The sequence below is a fragment of the Emericellopsis cladophorae genome (genome assembly GCF_022114955.1).
Source record: "Emericellopsis cladophorae strain MUM 19.33 chromosome Unknown NODE_53_length_152837_cov_119_966064, whole genome shotgun sequence".
In the NCBI taxonomy this organism is placed as follows: domain Eukaryota; kingdom Fungi; phylum Ascomycota; class Sordariomycetes; order Hypocreales; family Bionectriaceae; genus Emericellopsis; species Emericellopsis cladophorae.
In genome coordinates this window covers 133061-152695 of record NW_026250978.1, presented here as the reverse complement: position 1 = coordinate 152695, position 19635 = coordinate 133061, and the positions used below count along the sequence as shown (strand labels likewise).

The window sequence follows — 19635 nt, the reverse complement described above, 5'->3', positions numbered from 1 at the left end:
TCTTGAGACAGGCACACACAATATGGCAACTATCCAACTGAATATGACAAGCTGCGCGTGACTTCCCACCGTCGTGGTCATACGTACAGAAGCCATACATCTCTAACCAGACTACAGGCCAAAGAAGAATGTTCAGTAATGCACAGTGCCCGGTGGGAGACAGATGGGCCCACGACACGCGGGATCCCACAAGGCATTGCTGAGCTGACTACCTGAAATCTAGCCAGGGGCAGGCAGGAAAGGCATGGATGGGCATGGACATTCGCATTCATTCAAAGGGCCGCGCAGCCAGGGCTGAGCTGAGCTTCCCACAATATCACGACCTTGCATTGACACAAGCACCGGCACAGACGCGATCATTCAGGGTTGTACACTCTCTGAACGAGAGGTGACATGATCAATGGGGACGCAAACATGCCGCCAGGTCCCATAGGTCTATAATGGCACTGACGAAAGAATCTTTTGGTGCCACTACTCCTCAGTAAAAGTGGCCCCCTCCTCCGTCGGTGCCTCAATAAACTTGACACCGCAGGACCCAGCACTCAGATACAGATCGCCCGACTTGAAGGAGACACCCTGCCCAGCCAGGCCAGCCACTTGCTCAAAGCTCGCAGCCGCCTTGAACGCGTCAGAGTCCGACGCACTGACCAGCACGGCACGACCGTCTTGGTTGCTGATAAAGTGTCCAGGCAAGTTACCGCTCTCCAAGCTGACAGAGCCCTCCCCCGCCAGACCAGGCTCGTTGACGCGGAACAGCGTCTGTCCCAGGCTCGCCCCCATCGAGACGACAATGGGTTCACCGTCCCCGTTATTGGCCAGATGGCCCCCGGCAGCGGCGAGCTTGACAGGTGTCTTGCCCTCCGCGACGGGGATGCCAAAGTCAGGGGTGCCGTCTGCCTTCCAGTACAACCTTTGCACGCGCGTGCGTCGGTCCGGGTTGTTGAGGGGGTCGCCTACAATATCCTTGTAGCCGCGAGAGTGGTACACAAAGACGTCGCTCAGGCCATCCTCGGATTTCGTAAACGAGTTGTGACCCGGTCCCCAGTTCTCCGTGGGCTCGTAGCTCTCAAAGACAGGCGCCTGGGCCTTGCTCCAGACGTTGGGGTCCGTCAGGTCGGCCGTCTCGTCGGCGGTGAGCAGGCCAACGCAGTAGTTGTGGTCGGTGGCGCTGGCCGAGTAGGACAGGAAGACCTTGCCGTTGCGGACGATGGCATAGGCGCCCTCGTTGACGTTGTGGCCGACGCGCTCCCAGGCGAGCGTGGGGTAGGAGATGCCGACGGAGGGGAGCTCGAGGGTCCAGGGGTTGACCATCTTGGCGATGAAGAGGCCTGTGCCCGAGCCGAAGCTGGCGTCTGCCTGGGCCCAGGAGAGGTAGCGGACGCCGTTGACCTCAAAGTAGGTCATGTCGAGCGAGAAGTCGTCCATGCCCGTGTCGATGACGCCCTTGTTCTCCCAGGTGGCCTCGAGGGGGTTGTCGCCCGTGCCCTCCAAGACGACGGGGCGGATGGCCCAGGAGCCACGCTGGCCCTGCTCAAAGGCGACGTAAATGTACCACTTCCCGTCAATGTGGTGGATCTCGGGCGCCCAGATGTAGCCGCTGCCGGGGCCCTCGGTAGCGGTGCGCTCATAGACGACGGTCTCGGGGGCGTCGCGGAGGCCCTCAATGGTCTCGGCGCGACGCAGGATGACCTGATCGTAGGCGGGCACGCTGGCGGTGAAGTAGTAGAGGCCATCCGTGTGCTTGTAGATGTGCGGGTCGGCACGCTGCTCGATGAGGGTGTTGGTGTACGAGACAGCGGGCGAGGAAGCCTCGAGTGATTGTCCGGCGCGTGCCTCGAGATGGGAGCGGACGTCCATGCTGGAGGGCGTGGGACTGGCCAGTGTGGTCGTGGTCGTGGTCGTGGTCGTGGTCACGAGGACCAGGGACCAGAGCGTGCTGAGGAAATTCATGGCGAGGAGGAGGACTGTACAGTGGGCATGGCGGAAACCACCTACCTTGTGAGTGAGTCATTTGCCCTCTTTTCAATACATGCACTCCGTGGCCAAGCCTCCAATGCGCGCCGGGTCAATGTGGTCGAACCCCTGGTCCGATCCTGACTGCCGACGATGCGCACCAATCGGCGTTGGAGGGGATTCCCGACTTGGGCAGCTGGCAAGCCTGGCCGAGCCATCCCATTCACTCTCGGAGCCTCTTTTGGCTCGTCATCCCCGTCCCTTTCGTTCGGCGCGGGGTTTCTGGGGCTTCCCCACAGCCCTTCGGCTCTTGCAAGGGGAATGAGAGGCCAGATCGTGGCATTGGGTCGCTTCGGGGCGAGGGAGGAGGAGAGAGGACTGAAGTTCGTGGGACGTGGGGACTCGCGGGACTCGGGACTCCATTGCCGATGAATGGTACATGTACTACTTACAGTGCGCTTGGTAGGTAGGATCTTGGCAGGCATTGGCGATGAAGGACGAGGCTCACAATGCTGACTTGTACACAATCCAATCGATGAGTACGCAATCATGAAAAGAGTAGTCTTTGCGCAGACAACGCGTGTGACCAATGCTCCATCGAGCAGTGGCCGATGCTCCCCGAACTCTACGGCATCCCTTTGCTCAACCCTCTCTTCCTGACAACCCCCCAAGTATCCTATCACAGCAGCCATCACTCGCCCTGAAACAAGATAAACCCGCCATTCACCTGCGCCGCATCCTCTGCCGCCACCGCAGACGCCATGCCCTCCGCCCCCAGACCCATCGACATGACCGGATCAATATGCGTCTGCCGCGGAATCGTAATCGTCGGCAGCGGCGCCTTGGACGCACGCCCCGAGATGAGCAGCGCCGGCCCGTTGATCTGCTTGCCCACCCCCGTCTTGCAGGCCCCCATGTGCCGCGCCCGCTCCGTCCTGCTCGACACAAACGGCCACATGGACGTCAGGTCGTCGTCGGGCCCGTGGTCCCCGCCACCCCCCTGCACCTGGACGAGGAAGTTGTTGAACTGCGTGACCCCCGGACCGGCCGTCGCGCCGCTGTAGTTGCTCTGCGAGGCGTCGGGGAGGCTCTCGAGGACGTGTGCACGCTCGACTGCCTCGCGGTCCCGGGGCAGTGGGTTCAGGCACCCCGTGCAGTCTTGGTGCTCCATCTGCGCGTCTGCCTGCGTCTGCCGAGATGGGCCTGCGCGTGAGCTTGAGCTCGAGCTCGAGCCCGAGCCCGAGCCCGTGGTACGCTTGGACGCGTTGTAGCACTGCATGGGGCTGTTGGTAGGCTTGCTGCGGGGAGGTGTCTCGTCGTCAGACGCGGGCGGAGTGGGAGGATGGACGGTTGAGGGCATCTCTCCACGTCCTGCGCGGGCTTTTTAAAGACGAGGCGATCGGTGTGGTGCGCCAGCTCACTCGAGGGCGATCAGGGACGCAAGTACATGTAAGTTTGACGATTCCACTCGCTCGCAATCCAGAGTGGCATGCGCCCCTTTAGTACATGCTTCTTGCATGCGTGCGTGCACCCAGGGCCACGCCATCTCCGACTGCATGTCTCAGTGACACTGCGCACCAACGGCGATTACGCAATGTCATGTCCCCCAATCCGAGTCACCGGGGTGGTGGTGGTGGTGGTGGTGGTGGCCTCTGTCCTCGACCGATGTTGATCTGCGCAGCCAGTCAGCCGTCTCGCCTTGTCGTCCCTTGGCCGCCTGCTTATCGCCGTAGTCTGATGCCCTTGTGATCGGTCTGCATGCGAACGAGGAATGGCCGCGGCTCGTTGGCTGGAAATGCGGTCCGGGTCCGGTTTTGGCGCCTCGTCTGCAGGTGAGGGTGAGCCAGCGCATTCCTCGCTCACCCACCAACCGCATAACCATCGCAGCAATGCCAGCTCACGCGTTTGTGAGCAAGCAGGCAAACATACCTCGACGGGGGTCAAGGGAAGGAGGGGTAGAGTAGAGCGCAGTCGGAGAGCTGGCACTGCGTCGCTTCATGTCAGTTCCCGCACGCAAGCAAAGCCCAGAATGTTGGCATCATCAAACAGGCCATTTTTCCATTGTCCCTAACTCGTAGATTAATTAAAGTCCGCTGGACCCTGTGCCTCCGCATCAGGAAGCGTATGCAACTCGAAGAAATTGTAGTGTCTCGCCTCGGCCCTCGCTCTCGACGCAGCATCGAGCTCCCCAGGAGCCGGCGCCCCATTGATCTTGACATCTCCAGATCTCTTGGTAATGTTTGCTACAGACGCAGGCCTAGAAGAGGGGGGGAGGGAACATGTTAGCGGACGCGACAAGTGGCAACGGTGCAGTGGAGAAGCTTACCCAAACATCTCCTGATCTAGCGCGAGGAACTCCTTCATGGCCCTGGAGCCGCCGCACTGCACCAGGTAGTCGAGATACACCTGGGCCAGCTGCATCTTGACGGCCGCTGACAACCGACTGCGATTCCTCATCTCGTCCAGCACATGGCGCATGCGCTGCAGGCGGCCCACCTGCTCCTTGTGAGGCTTCTGGTCTGCTTGGCTCGATGGACCGGGGTGGCGGGGCTGCTCGCGCTCAAACTGGAACCATCGCTCCCAAAACATGCGGCTGTCCGCGTACCACTGCACATTCTCGGTGAAGATCTCGCGCGCCGCGTCGGCCTGGCGCCTCGTCTGCCAGACCATCCACGCCCACTCGGCCACCAGAGCGGCCTTGGTGTACATGTCGACCGTCGGCGTGTTGATGTGGTACCTGAAGAGCTGCACCGCCGCTTCGAGTCCTTCCTGCCGGCGCAGCAGGTTGGCCCACGACTTGATGACCTCGACCGCGTCCGGGAGCCCCTGGAGTATGGCCGCGTGAATGTCCTTGGCCACGTCCACCCGGCCGCAGCTCTCCTCAAAGTACGCCCACATGAGGCGGATGCCCGGACGGCTGATGGGCACAAAGAGCGTGCTCGCGCGCATGTAAATGTGCCGCACCTCCTCCGCCTTGCCCTTTTGCGCGTGCATCCAGCGCGCATACCGGAACCAGAACTCGTCGTACAGCGCGCACGTCGTCAGGCAGCGCTCGTACAGGCAGACGATGCGGGCCGCGTCCCCCTCGGCCTCCTCAAAGTCGAGGTAGTCTCGCCAGGTCTGCAACGCCGGGTGCTCCAGCTCGGTGACGTGGAAGTAGGGGCGCTTGACACCAGACTCAAAGGTCCATCTCTTGGACACTTCGCTCTGGGTTCTCGTAAAGGTCTCATAGTACATGCTGTCGATCCTGGTCCGGACATCCCGCTCAAGCTCCAGTTCCGGCTTGGGCGGCAAACCGAGCGCGGCGACCTCTGCCTCGCACTCGCTCCGGAACCGCGCCAGCGTCTCGGGGGCAGCCAGGCTTGTCAGGGGCTGTTGGTGCGAGAGGCCGCGGAAGCGCTCGTAGTAGCGAGCATACTGGTGCATGGGGATGGCGATGATGCGGACGTGCAGAGCAAACACGCGGTCTCGCGCCTCCTGTCGCTCCTCGTACTCAATGTACTTGTCCCAGAACGGATGCGCCAGAAAGTCGAGTCCCACGCAGGCCGCGCCTCGCTCAAAGAGTCTGTTGGTCAAGTCAGCAAAGTCTTCACCGCGACGGGGCCGGGAACTCGCGGAGAGGGGCTGGGGGGAGGGAGAGCAATACAAGATGGGCTGGCCGTGTGAAGAGTTTTGGAACTGTGCTCGCCGAGCGATGATATACCAAGCGCCGGGTGAATCAAGTAGGTAGGTGAGACTCGTCACTTGTCCCCGCGTACCATGAACAATGCCTGATCAGAAAGCGTGAGAGAGCAATCCGGCGGGAGGGTAGGCCTGCTGCAGGCAAGGATCTCACCATCAAACCGCCCGTCATTCAGAGGCTTTCCTTGCGCCCGGGCTTCTGAGGTGGGTGGGCAGGCAGGCAGGTAGATAGGTAGTAGGTAGGCTGGTTGTTTCGCATCGCGCTTCGAGCATGTAATGTAATGTTATGCATGGCAAAGGGGAAAGGAGGGGTTGATATCCCGTCGGCTATACTTACTCTCTGACGAGCTGGGGGTCGTGCGTCGTCTCCATCTTGAAAGAGCAATACTCCGTCCACAGGTCGACCGAGCTGATGATGGCGGCGACGCCACGCTCGTACACCATCTCGGCCGACTCTGGGCCGGCAATGTTGAACTCGGCGTCGGCATACTTCTTCCAGTAGCCGAAGAAGAGCGGGAACTTGGCGAGCAGGCGGTCGTAGGCGTCGCGAAAGGTCGCCAATGCCTGGGGGCTGGAGTTTCTGTTGAGGCCGCCCTCGAGCGCAGTGACCGCGTTGATGAAGTTGTCCCAGTTCTCGAACGAGTCTGGATCGGCTTCCTACAGGGGATATGGTCAGCATTGCGCCATGAGGGGCTGCGCGCTCGCGACGCACCAGTTCTGCATTGTGTTTGCGCACAGCGGCGTACTCCTCATCGGAGCCGCCATACAGCGCAAAGTCGCCCATGGTAGATGCGGCCTGTGTGTGATTGAGACGCAGTTGTCGTATGTACGGTGTCGCGATGCGTCAGTTTGTGGCTGTTGTGGTTGGTTTTTGACTTGAGGACAACGAGGTGCTTGTGCTGGTGATGATGATGCGACGGTACGAGGCTGAACGAGCCAGCGACTGGAGGTTCGACCCTGGGCGCGTTGATTGGTCGGCTCCCGGATTCTGCACGTCAACCAGCGCCCACATGTCTCCGAGATAGGATGACTCAGCAGACCACAGTGGGCTTGATATTCGCGCGACGCACGCGAAAAAAATGTCTGGCTTTCTTCTTCTTCCTCATGGCTTGTGATGATTCTCAACATAAACATATGATAGGAAGAGAATGAACGCTCCTCAATGAGGAGCATGATCTCAACTTCGAATCTGAAGCCCCTTTTAAAGCTACTTTTTCTTGCTCGTTGCCATTTGGTCTCAATGGCACAGTTTGTTCTTCTCGACTTGATAGACGCTTGGAGTGCAGTAGATTTGGTGCGACGTGGGGCCACTCAGCTCAATCTCTCTCCTTGCATTCTACGACGACTTTGAGCTGGACAGGCGCAAGCTCAAGTGAGCTCACTGTGAGTGATGGCAGTCAAGTACATCTGCTGGATGACATGGGCGTCTCGATGCTGGATCCTGATATCCCCCTGAACTCATGGATGCCACTGTTCGTACGTGTGAGACTGCTTCTCGGGAAGAAGACATGGCCCGAGTTGTCAATGTTGCCGACTTACCAAAAAGAAAAAAATTATAATTTAAAACCGAAAAACAAAGGGCATCATGATTTTATGTACTTGAGTGATTCCTGACTCTGGAGATGCTGTAGTACATACCTACTCACAGTGCTGAACCGCGTCCTGCTCTTGGGCTGTTCGGGAATCAGCAGCTCCATTCCATGATCCATCCCTGGTAGCTGACGTCGCCCAACACGAACTACACGTACCAACGCTCGACCATCCTCCACCTAACCTTCGCTACAAAGACCCAACCTATCTTAATCACACGCCAAAGGCCCAAACCGTCAATACGACTGGCCAGAGTCTCAACATCGATAGCCCTGTCTGTGTCTTGGCCAGCTTTTCTCCGTCGACAATGCGTCCGCGCATCTAAATCGTCGAAGCGCCCTTCCCCCTCTCCCCATCTTGACGCGCGCGCCCACCCACGAGCGAGCACCACGAGATCATGGACCATCCGCCCACGGCGTGGAGCGCCCAGCCTCCAGCTCCCGACAAGTCTTGCGAGCTCTACATCCGCGACTACCCCAACCGCTCCATCGCCATCGTCTCGACCACGCACACGCTCATCCTCCGGTACAGCGCCTCGACCAGCGGTAGCGACGCCGGCGGGCCCAACGGATCCCACACCTCGCTCCCGTCGACCCAGAGAAGCGGCATCGCAAAATGCATGGTCGAGTTCTCGCCCACGTCGGAGCAGCTGCTCAAGGAGTACCGCCCCCTGACGCCACGACCCATCTACGGCACCCTGGGTCTGATTGCCGTCAACGGGGAGGTCTTCATCGCCGTCATCACGAACGCTGCCAGGGCCGCCACCGTCAGCCCCGGTGAGACCGTGGAGAAGATTGGCGGCGTCGCCTTTTACTGCCTCAGCAGTGCCGACTATGACGACGTGGTGCCCCTCGAGACCCTCGAGCCCGACATGTCCGACGCCGCCTCGGTCTACAGCCAGACATCGCAGTACGGCCAGAACCTGAGCCGGAACCAGGTCGCCCTGGAGCACCCCTGCCATGAGCTGCGCAAGCTCCTGAGCAACGGCTCCTTCTACTACAGCACCGATTTCGACGTGACCAACAGAGCGCAGGACCGGCCGATCAACACCAACTCCTTTGCCATTGACAACTTTGACGACGCGTTCTTGTGGAACTCGTTCATGATCAGCCCGCTGGTCCTCTTTCGGTCAAGGCTCTTGCCCCAGGAGAGGGAGGCGCTCGACTCGTCGAGGATCTTGACGTCGGCCTTTCGAGGGTTTTGCAAGACAATGACCATCCCACAGACGGCATCGCCGTTGAAGGCCAGGACTGGGATGCCCTCCTTCATGACGCTCATATCACGGTTGTCCTGCCGAAGGGCAGGGACGCGTTTCAACGCGCGCGGGATCGACGACGACGGACACGTCGCCAACTTCGTAGAGACAGAGACCATCTTCTGGAGCCCAGCAGGCGTCTTCTTCTCCTACGCACAGGTCAGAGGCTCGGTGCCTGTCTTCTGGGAGCAGGCGGCCGACCTGGTCCCAGGGCGGCAAAAGGTCACTGTCACGAGGTCACCAGAGGGCATGCAGCCTTCGTTCAACAAGCACTTTGACGAGCTGGAGCAGACATACGGGGCCGTCCACGTCGTCAACCTCCTCAGCGAGACGAAGCCCGCCGAGGTCGAGCTCAGCAACCTCTACCATCACGGGATACAGCACAGTCCCCTGAGCCGAGCCGGGATGAGCGGCTCGCCCGACCACGCCCTGCTGCGGGAGACACGGTACGACTTCCACGCAGAGACAAAGGGCCCCGCTGGATACGAGGCCGCCAAGGGCATTCGTCGGTACGTCGAGGACTCGATAGACGCATTCTCCTACTTTCTCGCGGAGGCATCTGAGGAGAGCGGCGGCCCGGGGCACATGAGGGTTGTCCTGCAGCAGGATGGTGTCTTTCGCACAAACTGCCTGGACTGCCTGGATCGGACAAACCTGATCCAGACGCTGATCTCGCAGATGGCCGTCGAGGCCTTCCTGCACCAGCGGGGCGTGTACGCAGCGTCCGACTTTTGGATGCGGCACTCGAGCCTGTGGGCGGACAATGGCGACAACCTGTCCAAGACGTACGCGGGCACGGGCGCGCTCAAGTCGTCGTACACCCGACACGGCAAGATGTCGCTGGCCGGCGCCGTCGCTGACATGCGCAAGTCCGTGCAGCGCATCTACCACAACAACTTTGTCGACCCGTCGCGGCAGGTCACCATCGACATGCTACTAGGCCGCCTCGTGAGCCAAGCCCCTGTCCATCTGTTCGACCCCATCAGCGACTATGTCTCCATGGAGCTTGGAAAACGCATCGAGGAGTATACATCGTACAAGAACATCAGTATATGGGTGGGCACGTTCAACCTAAACGGGCGGACAGAGGGCGTGGACGAGGACCTCTCGCCGTGGCTGTTCCCTCCGGCCCTGGGGAGCGAGCAGCCCGACATCTACACGGTGGCATTCCAGGAGATTGTAGAGCTCAGCCCTCAGCAAATTATGAACAGCGACCCGGCGAGGCGGGGCCTCTGGGAGCACGCCGTCCAGAGCACGCTCAACCGACGCCAGGCCGCGCTCGGCGGCGAGAAGTACGTCCTGCTGCGTAGCGGGCAGCTCGTGGGCGCCGCGCTGTGCATCTTTGTCAAGACATCGGCGCTCGGCAAGATCAGGAACGTCGAGGGCAGCGTCAAGAAGACGGGCCTGTCCGGCATGGCGGGCAACAAGGGCGCTGTGGCGATCCGCTTCGACTACGCCAACACGCAGATCTGCTTTGTGACCGCCCACCTGGCGGCTGGGTTCGCCAACTACGACGAGCGGAATAGGGACTACGCTACGATCCATCACGGGCTACGCTTCCAGCGCAACAGGGGCATTGATGACCACGACTCTGTCATCTGGCTGGGGGACTTCAACTACCGCATCGGTCTGGGCTCGGACAAGGCGCGGGCGCTTGTCAAGAGGCGGGATCTCGAGGCTCTGTACGAGAACGACCAGCTGAACCTGCAGATGGTCGCTGGTCTGGCCTTTCCCTTCTACTCCGAGGCGCGCATTTCGTTTCTTCCGACGTATCGCTTCGACGTGGGGTCGGATGAATACGACACCTCGTACGTCATGCTCTTGCTCTTTTTTTGCCCCTTCTGTGGGATCCCCCGTGCTGACAAACATGCTATAGAGAAAAGGCGCGTATCCCTGCGTGGACAGACCGCATCCTCCGCAAGGGTGCCAACCTGCGTCAGCTCCTCTACGACTCGGCGCCGCTCCGGTTCTCCGACCATCGCCCCGTCTACGCCGCGTTCGAGTGCCGGGTCAACATTGTCGACGAGGACCGCCGCGAGGCGATCAGCAAGGAGCTGTACAGTCGTAGACGAGCCGACGTGGGCGACGCGGGCACGCACGTCGGCGACTTTGACGACACGGAGGACGAGGACCTCATCGGCTACGAAGCGATTGAACCGGGGCTGCCGCCGGCCAGTTCGGATCGGCAAAAGTGGTGGCTCGAGAACAAGCAGACGGCCAAGTCACGGATGAGCGCGCCGCAGGGCCAGGACGGGCAGCCCATGGCGCTCAACCCACGTCGTCCGTCGAATCCGTTTGGGCACGGCGAGGAGCAGGACTGGATATCGGTATCGCGCTCGTCCTCGAGGGGCTCCTTTACGGGCAGCCTGTCGAGCTCGCCGTACGAAAAGGTTGCCTTGCCGGGAAACATGGCGAGCAGCCTCGCGTCGGGCCAGAATGGTAGTCACAACACGCCCAGGAGACTGCCACCTCCACCAGCACAGCAATACGACGGCTCGCTCGCCGCCAAGGTCGGGAGGATGAATCTAGAACAGCAGCAGGGTTCGGCGCCACCGCCTCCCCCGCCGCGCAGGCAGGGCACAGGCATGAGTTCAGCCTCTGTTCCTGCAGCATCGCAACACCAACACCACCACCACCAGCCTCCAGCCGGTCTGCAGCAACCACTGCGCCCGACGTCGGCGGCATCGAACGCGTCGACTGCCACGCGAGGCAAGACTGCGCCGCCCGTGGCGAGGAAGCCAGCACATCTGGCAACGTCGCCTACTGTATCAGCGCACTCCAACGGATCGGAGCATGGGCAGTTTGCTCCTGCGTTACCCGCGAGGAGCAATACGGGCATGTCGATGTCCAGCCTCGAGGTGTCTAGGAAATCTGTCGGCTCGACGCAGCAGCAGCAGCAGCAGCGCGGACCTGTGGACCTCCTGGACTCGATGGAGGATGGCGGTCACGGAATGGGCGGCTGGGAGACACTGCAGCCGAGCAGGTGAGATGGGTGCATTCTAATTTTCGGGGCATGGTGAGCATGCGTGCGTGGCGTTGGCTCTGCGGTCTGGTTTCTGGGTACAAGTATCATCAAGGGCATTGGATAGCATGGAAGGGATAGATCAATCGATATGGGAATCTTCACTTCACATCCAGCATGAACAGCCAGGCGTTGACAACCCCAGCACCTTCTTCCGCACCCTCACAAATGAAATCCTCGTGGGATGCATTCCTCGGGGGCCTCAGCCTCCGTTCATCGGCCTTGCGAGTGAGATCCACCCCCGCAACTCCCAGTATTGAGGCACAGTATGATCTCGGGATGCATAGATGGCAGGGGGTGTGGAAGGGTGGTAAAAGGTAAAAGGTAAAACGGCTTCCGATCCCCGGCCATTCTCCCGACCAGCATCGATCCGTGACTCGCCAGAAATGGGCTGATCACGAATCACCATCCGTCGCCTCCCTTGGCAGCGCGTTCTCGACCCGTCGCTGCACCTCTCCCAACCCCAGCGAGACATTGTGCTACAGTGCCTGCTGCTGCTGGCTACGTACATGTACGTAGTCACCGACAAGAGGTGCCACTCGTTCCCGCCCGAATCGCACAAAAGCCTGGACTTGTCCCCTCATCAACAATCACAGTATGTTGCCTGCCTGCTCGCGTCGCTCGCTCGCTCGCTCGCTGGACTCATCAGAGACTCGGAGCAACGCCTCCCCTCCGCGTGACTCGTACAGGTCGGCACTGGAAACGGGTCACGAGAGCCATTCACCGTGTCAATCTGCAATCCTTAGTTCCCCGAACCACAATTCCATCCCCCCTTCCCTCCCCCGGATTCGCTGGCTCCCTTCCGCCCAGACTCCTGCTCCTCCTCCCCTACCGTCTGTCCGTATCCGTACCTTATTAAAAGGCTTTGTGAGTCTTGATCAGTCGCGAAGTACGGCCGGCAACCGGCCAAAGGGGCAACTTCACACGCGACGCACTCACTGGACAACTCTACTCCTTGCAGATCTCGCTGATCCGACATCGTCAAACAATCAGTTTGCCCCTGTGCTTCAATCAACCTATCGACGCTCATTCGAATTCACCTCAGCCTCGACGGGATCCACCCACAGCCGTGCATCTCGAGCCTCGCCCAATTTCTCCCTCGCCCATCACCATCATCATGGAAGAGCGCACAGTGCACCACCTCCCTCCCCACAAGATGAACCGCATCGCCGTCTGGCGCGACGAGGTCGCCATCGCCGCCGAGCCCGAGCCCATCTCCCCCACGCCGTCCGCCCCCAGCATGGCCGCCTCGTCAGGCTCCGGCTCCGGCTCCTCGTCAGGCGCCTCCTCTGTCCACACCCGCCCACGTCGCAGCCTGTGGCGTCGTTTGACCCGTCGCCTCTCCGGTATGGGGGGCGCCGCCGCCAACAAGGGCCAAGGCGAGGATGCCTGGGACCACAGCACCCGAACCGAAATGTACCGCGAGGAGAACACGGTGCACCACCAGACCCGCGACTACGAATATGACCACGCACAGGAGCCGCAGAGGAGCGACCACGGCGGCGGCGGCGGCGGCCTCAAGGACAGGCTGGACAGGCTGGAGCGAGCAGCGCGCCTTCTGGGGCGTGCCGATTGAATGCATGGCGGCGGCAGCTGCCTTGGTGATGAAGACACGAGGATCAGATATACATATTATACCCATTTTGCTGGAATTGACGATTATCATGACACGCACACACTCTCTCTCTCTCAACAAGCGTCCCCGCACAAGAGGTAAGATATACCTTTTTTTATTATTCGACGTCTCGGCAAGTAAGTACGTCCGGGGTCCATCCTAGCGCATGCGTCCCATCTCCATATCGAATGGGACAGACAACCCGTCTTGCCCTTCCTAGCGTCCAAGCTCGCGCGATCTCTCCCTCCCAAAGACCGAAGCGCCCTGTCCGACAAGAAAGACGTCCAGCAAGCACCAGGATGGCGCTCCCGAAGCCAAAAGCTGCTCTCGCAAGAGTAGCTGTGGAGGCCGCCAGCCACAATCAGCCAGTCGTCCTCCCGAGCCGACGTCGATTTGGCAGAATGACAACAGAGAAAGCACACCGCGTATGACGAGTAAAAGAAAAATTGATGATATGAAAAAGGACATTTCCATCGTACCGGGGTATCGAAATGGGGCGCGTCCCGTGTTGGGTAGAGCGAGCGAGGTTGCGCGGCCACGGAGACAGGGGGAGTCTTAGGATTAACTGCCACGTAGTTTTTCGAGAGTGTACGGCTGTCCAGGCACGAGCACGGCAGGACAGCCTTCCCTAAAACCATTTGCGCACCAAAAGAAGAATCCATGCCACGAAACCTCAAAATCGCTCCCAACTCCAGTCCCCCCTCCCACCCCTAAACCCCTAGCCTGCCGCCACGGTGAGAGTGAGCGGGTGTTGTGTTGCACAGCAAGCAGTCAGTTGGCTATCACGACCGCATTGCTAACAAAGGTAGGCCGTCTGAGGCTGCAGACGCCTGTGGTATCGCGTAGAGAAGAGGGTTTTACGAGGCAGCTGCGGGCGCAGTCTCCTCAGTAGGCTTGGCCTCCTCCTCGGCGGGCTTAGGGGCTTCGCCCTCCTCCTTCTTGGCCTCGGTGGCCTGCTCGCCCTCGGCGTTGTCAGATGAGGTCCACAGGGTCAGGTTGTCGCGGAGCAGTTGCATGATGAGCGTGCTGTCGCGGTACGACTCCTCGGAAAGAGAGTCCAGCTCGGCAATGGCGTCGTCAAAGGCCTGCTTGGCGAGGTGGCACGCACGGTCAGGCGAGTTGAGGATCTCGTAGTAGAAGACGGAGAAGTTGAGGGCAAGACCCAGGCGGATGGGGTGGGTGGGGGTCAGCTCAGTCTGGGCAACGTCGGTAGCGCTCTAGGGACGGGAGTCAGTCGATAGTTTCATTGAATTCGTCGTCGCAGGGCATGTTACCTTGTAGGCCTCGTGAGCGGCCGTGGCGGCGCCCTTACGCTTCTCGCCAGAGGCAAACTCGGCCAGGTAGCGGTGGTAGTCACCCTTCCTGCAGCAAAGGGTCAGCAATTACATTCGCATGCGCAGCCAGAGCGCGAGAACCCACATCTTGTGGTAGAAGACCTTGGACTCGCCGGTGGCGGCGTTGGGGATGAGAGCCTCGTCAAGGACGTTCAAGACATCCTCGCAGACCTTCTCGAGCTCCTGCTCAATCTTGAGGCGGTAGTCCTTGATGGTGGAGACGTGCTTGTCGGTTCCCTTAGTCTCCTCCTTCTGCTCGATCGAGGAGATGATGCGCCACGAGGCACGGCGGGTGCCAACAACGTTCTTGTAGGCCACGGACAGCAGGTTACGCTCGTCCACGGTGAGCTCACCGCCCAGCTTGGCAACCTCCTTCATGTAGTTGACCATCTCATCGTAGCGCTCGGCCTGCTCGCAGAGGCGGGCGAGGAAAGTCTTGCTATCAAACACACCATTGTCAGCGCTGCTTCAGCTTGCGGTGATGGAGGGAGTGGCCGGCTCGAGGTGGGGTCAGGAGCTTCGGCAGACCAGCTCCTATCGGACCTGGGGACTAAACAAACCTTTCACGCTGAAAGATGTTAGCATCGTCTCGTACTAAAAGGATTTGCGCTAGAAGCAAAAAATGACTCTGTGCGCAAGCGCGCGACGTGCAGCATCGCAGCAGCCTCTAAGCAGCGCGCGAGCGTTGGGCTGAGGGGTCAAATCCGCTCGCCGTTGTGTATGATCGCGGCCGGCGGTGGCTGCATCGGAATGGAAAGGTAACCGTTTGGGTATAGGCTCTGAGCACTCACCTCGGAAGTCATGGTTGCGGTGATTGTGTACTTCGTGACAAGTCAAGGACGGAGAAAGTTATTCCAAAGGTTCACGCCGTGGGTTGCGCGGGTTGTTGTTATGTTTCGTTTGCGGGGTGGTGCAAAAAGGCAAGGTGAGAAAGAGAATGGGGGGGGGCGGAGAGGGTCTTGTCTGAGGCGTTGAGGATGGCAGTGTGTTTATATTTTGGCCTTGGGTGCCGGGTAGGTGCGATAATTTGGGGGGTTCGACGTTGGACGAGGGGCAATTAGCGCCTCGTGCCCCCTAACGCCGTCCACGTTGAACCCCCAAGACCCCCCCCTGTAGTCGCCGGTTTCTCGTCCGCACACGCGCCAAACTTGCGGTAAGGCAGCCTGGCAGGCGCGAATCCAGCACCTTCCACGACGGCAGAGATGGGCAGAACCGCTGAGTGCCAGCAACGATAAGTGGAGCGCGACTGGACTGGACTGGGCTCAGCTTTCGATACCGTGACTGTGAGAAAGAGGGGCAGCCGGGCGGTATGGATCAGTGTTTTCTTCGCAGCATTTTGCGCCCTTTGCCAAGTCGTCAGTAAGAGCAAGGTAATTACAGCTCCCAGCCCTTCATATTGCTGGCAATTTGAACCCGGCGGCTGCAATCACCGTTCTGTTGCCTCGCTTTGGCACGCGAACACACATCACGTTGATACACCATCGACCCTCCTCACGAGGCTCGATTGGGCCAGTCACATGCTTATCCGCCAGGACAGCACATCAGCCACTACAGGTACGTCGTACGTTTGCCAGGACTGGCCCAGACTGGGCTGAGCAGCAGCTCAACAACAACGCAATCAACCATCAGACCTTTCGCGGACTTTTGGGAAAATCGGGGGTGCTGGCGCCAGCAAGCCCGGGGCACCGAGCAGGGCGAGCCGCGATATCGAAGAGCCCACATTTCCACTCTAGTGGTCCAGCCAGGTAAATTACCTATCCTGCCGATCACCACCAGGCAGCCTACTGACGGCCGTAATAGACAATCCAGTCTCCAAGAAACCGCTTCCTGGATCGGTCATGTTTACTTTGGGCGCCATCTGCTGTGTACCACATTGCGCACGGTCGGATGATTGGATGAAAAGCAAGTGAGGGTGAGGCGCTTATCTTCACAGGCCTGGGACCAAGAGAGAGGTGTTGTGCGCCCCTCCAGTCTCGTATCATTAGAGAGGTTCACGTGCCAGCTGACACGGCCTGAACATCAGAGGCGCAGCTCTCGCTTGCATTGTAAGATGGCTGCGATATTTGTGGCATGCGGATGGCAAGGTAGAAAAAGTAAGGCGCGTCTTCTCCATGTCTAGAGGAGGGTGGTTGGCTTCGCTCCATGATTCATGACTGGACTACTTACCCTACGGGCTGCATAGTCTGCAGTTGCTGGATGCCAACTGACCAGCGCACGTGAAGGTTTTATGCTCTCGAAGCCCATGAATGCCCGTGCCAGTGTTCTATTGATTCCGCAAAGATGAGCACCGGGGCATTGGCAATCCCTGAGTGCGGCTCGCCGGGGCAGGCTGATGGATGGTCGGCGTGAAAAACCTCAAATGTGCAGCTTGACCTGGTTGACATGACTGACTTATCACCAAGTACACAAATGCCTGCCAGATAATCTGGCGACTCGTAAATATGAAATATTCTCTACTACCTATATTGAGAATTATAGCTAGGGTATAGAAACACCAACGCCGTCCTTGCATCCTTATAGCTCATAGCTCATTGTCGTACTCATATGGCTGTCTCCCCCAGTTCGCAGGGTCGCCGCCGGGGACACAGAGACCTAGACGCCAGAAGTAGTCGCGGTGCGAGAAGAACAATTGCCACAGCCTGTAGCGCGCATAACTGTCCGCGCCAGCGCTGCAGCTTGGATCGTTGTACCCAACGCAGCTGTGAACATCTGTTTCCGACGGCGACAGTGACCCCTTGGAGATGAAGACCTCTCCGGCGTGTTGTTCGTAGCCCCATTCATCCAGTGGAAGGAGAGGCACCGGATCATTCACGTGCGTCACGCGGCGGTAAGACCGTTTCTCGAAGTCTTCTTCTTCGTCTTCTTTGCCGTTGAGAGCGAACACTTCGTCCACGAAACGAGCAAACCGAGGGTTGCCGACTCGAGGCTCACCGAAAGTGGTGACAACCACATCATCCCAGCCCAGGGAGATCTTCAACTCCAGCGCGGCCAGACAGGCAACCGCGCCGCCCAGACTGTGCCCGACCAAGTGGACTGGGTAGTCGGGATGCTGCTCCCTCAGGTTGATCAGCTGTGGGATCACCTCCTCCCGCGCCGTCTTCCACGATTGCAGGAAGCCCGAGTGCACAGTGCAGTTTGAACACTCATGCGATGGTTTCTCCGGCGGCTCGCCGCCTCCATGGTCTGGTGAAGGGTATGATGTGTACTTTTGCGGTGTTGTGCTGAGGTCCACCACCGTATTGGTGATGCTATACGTTCCACGAAAGGCTACAATGATTGCCTTCTCCCCAAAATCGTCTCTGTCATCAGGGCTCGTGTCGTTCCTCCGCTCTCCGTCATCGATGGCCACGTAGCCGCAGCTGTCACTCATAAGTAGACCCGTATTCCATGTCGTAACGAGCGAAACCGTGGGGAACTCGTTACAGCGGGAAACGCATTGAAAGGGTTCACTGACGCCCGTGTTTCCGATACAGTAACTGATGTCGACAAGGCGGGCAAGGCGCTCGAGTTCGGCGAAGAAGGGCGTGGAGATGGTCGTTGGCATAACACCCTCGGGAGGCGCGAGAGGCTGTTGCGCATCGATTGCCGCACCATTCGTCGTCGTCGTCGTCGCAAAGAGAGCAAGACTCGATATATGGGCTAGGAGCCCTCGTCGGTTCCAGAGCATGGTTCGGAGACTTGATGGTGCAGTGCGTGCCAGACTTGGAGAGTGGCCAAGTATGCGACCTCACGCGACCATTGAGTTCCGGTTGCGTTTGCGCAAAGAAGCAGCGTCCAGAGCAGGATCGATTGCCCCGGAGAAATCTGGATGAGAAGTTGGCTTTAGCCAGAAGACATGACGCACCGTCGGTGCACTATCAGATGGCGCAGCAGCATGATCACAAATGTTGGTCAAGACATGATTAAAGCGCCGGTACATAGCTGGAGGGTCTCGTGGTCTCGGTGGGTCCGTCACTGAGTGACAGAAATGTAGGATGGCTAAGTCAAGGTGTGAGAACACCCAGTTGCTGGAGCACGCACAAGCTTGCGCTCACTATAATGACAACCAAAAGAACGTGAACAATATTTGTATCTCCTCCAACATAAACGTGCACTGAATATCTTAGAAATTCAAGTCTTGACTTGTGACGTGTAGTAGAAATCCGATTACACTCAAGAGTACCTGTAAGTTGTAGACAGTATTGTGTCTGGATGTTGTGGGTGAGGTCATTGGCCTGGATAGAAAACGCGGAGGCTGCAGGGGCGTCTGCAAGCCGCTGGCGCCAGGGCCCAGGGGCACGCACGTCACTTTCAGATCTCCAGATGTCGCTGCAACTCCATTCAGATCCAAAAGGCACGCTTATTGTTTCCAAGATGCCTATCTTTATGCATACAATATATCTCCCAGTGTGAACCTCTATCTCTTCTCAAATGCGCGATCGCCTCCCCTTACACACTGAATGTAGCGGCGGGAGAGATATTGGTGAACTTGCCATTGTTCACCGTTGCATTTGTAGCACACTTTCCCATGGGCTTGCAGGTCAAGGGAATACGGACGCTCCCTGCAGCCTCATAGTCGGGCACGCTGTGATGTGGTTAACGACAACTTCTGGGCAAAGAATCACGTGAACATACCCGTCAGATCCGGAACAAACCCTCTCGATCATCGTTAACCGCGTCTTGTCGTTCTCCCAGATGAACTCAACGTCCCCGTCCTCGCATTTGTATCTCGGGGTTCTGCCAGGGGGCACAGATGGCTCCGAGGTAGAGTTGTAGTGGCATAGCGTCGTCACCTCAGTGTCCGTACTGGTGAAGGAGAAGTCGAGGGACCTAAGTGTGGTGCCATTCGTGCTATTCGATATGCCACCAAAGTCTCGAACCTCGAAGTCGGCTGGAAAGATACAATCGTCAGCTGCCACTGCAAAGGCCATCAAGGCCTGAGGAGGCGAGTAAGCCAGCTGCGCGCCGTACGCAACACTGGGCAGAATACCAAGCAACAAAGAGGAGATCATTTCGTGTAGCTTAGTTAAGATTGTTCATTGGAAGATAGTGTATTTTGGAAAAAAACGAAACTGAGCCAGCAGCTGGGAAATAAGATATATAAACGTCGAACTCGGCAGGCGTCCATGGACAATGTATCTCCACGCTTGACGTCGATATACGTAGGTATGGAGCCTGCAAGCACCGCGCCGCCCAAGCGCCACAT

At 58.9% G+C, this 19635-nt stretch overlaps 8 protein-coding genes across 8 annotated transcripts; 2 read left to right on the top strand and 6 right to left on the bottom strand.

Moving 5' to 3' along the window:
- Positions 1-471: 471 nt before the first annotated feature.
- Positions 472-1950, bottom strand: J7T54_008304 (uncharacterized protein; the record flags this gene model as incomplete). Its single annotated transcript, XM_051509073.1, has 1 exon — positions 472-1950. The coding sequence occupies one exon, from the start codon at positions 1948-1950 to the stop codon at positions 472-474; it is 1479 nt and encodes a 492-aa protein (XP_051359942.1).
- A 694-nt stretch (positions 1951-2644) lies between these two features.
- Positions 2645-3313, bottom strand: J7T54_008303 (uncharacterized protein; the record flags this gene model as incomplete). Its single annotated transcript, XM_051509072.1, has 1 exon — positions 2645-3313. One exon carries the CDS (start codon positions 3311-3313, stop codon positions 2645-2647), a length of 669 nt encoding a protein of 222 aa, XP_051359941.1.
- Positions 3314-4032: 719 nt separating this feature from the next.
- On the bottom strand, positions 4033-6418 carry J7T54_008302 (Pre-mRNA-processing factor-like protein; the record flags this gene model as incomplete). Its single annotated transcript, XM_051509071.1, has 4 exons — positions 4033-4210; positions 4280-5518; positions 5972-6291; positions 6347-6418. 4 exons carry the CDS (start codon positions 6416-6418, stop codon positions 4033-4035), a joined length of 1809 nt encoding a protein of 602 aa, XP_051359940.1.
- Positions 6419-7621: 1203 nt separating this feature from the next.
- J7T54_008301 (Inositol-1) lies at positions 7622-11466 on the top strand (the record flags this gene model as incomplete). Its single annotated transcript, XM_051509070.1, has 2 exons — positions 7622-10287; positions 10356-11466. The coding sequence occupies 2 exons, from the start codon at positions 7622-7624 to the stop codon at positions 11464-11466; spliced, it is 3777 nt and encodes a 1258-aa protein (XP_051359939.1).
- Positions 11467-12618: 1152 nt separating this feature from the next.
- J7T54_008300 (uncharacterized protein) lies at positions 12619-13077 on the top strand (the record flags this gene model as incomplete). The annotated part of the gene is made up of 1 exon (XM_051509069.1): positions 12619-13077. One exon carries the CDS (start codon positions 12619-12621, stop codon positions 13075-13077), a length of 459 nt encoding a protein of 152 aa, XP_051359938.1.
- An 896-nt stretch (positions 13078-13973) lies between these two features.
- Positions 13974-15253, bottom strand: J7T54_008299 (14-3-3 protein; the record flags this gene model as incomplete). The annotated part of the gene is made up of 5 exons (XM_051509068.1): positions 13974-14333; positions 14391-14478; positions 14536-14889; positions 15011-15018; positions 15242-15253. 5 exons carry the CDS (start codon positions 15251-15253, stop codon positions 13974-13976), a joined length of 822 nt encoding a protein of 273 aa, XP_051359937.1.
- Positions 15254-16971: 1718 nt separating this feature from the next.
- Positions 16972-18117, bottom strand: J7T54_008298 (feruloyl esterase A-like protein; the record flags this gene model as incomplete). Its single annotated transcript, XM_051509067.1, has 1 exon — positions 16972-18117. One exon carries the CDS (start codon positions 18115-18117, stop codon positions 16972-16974), a length of 1146 nt encoding a protein of 381 aa, XP_051359936.1.
- A 761-nt stretch (positions 18118-18878) lies between these two features.
- J7T54_008297 (uncharacterized protein) lies at positions 18879-19441 on the bottom strand (the record flags this gene model as incomplete). The annotated part of the gene is made up of 2 exons (XM_051509066.1): positions 18879-19014; positions 19065-19441. 2 exons carry the CDS (start codon positions 19439-19441, stop codon positions 18879-18881), a joined length of 513 nt encoding a protein of 170 aa, XP_051359935.1.
- Between the last annotated feature and the right edge of the window lie 194 nt (positions 19442-19635).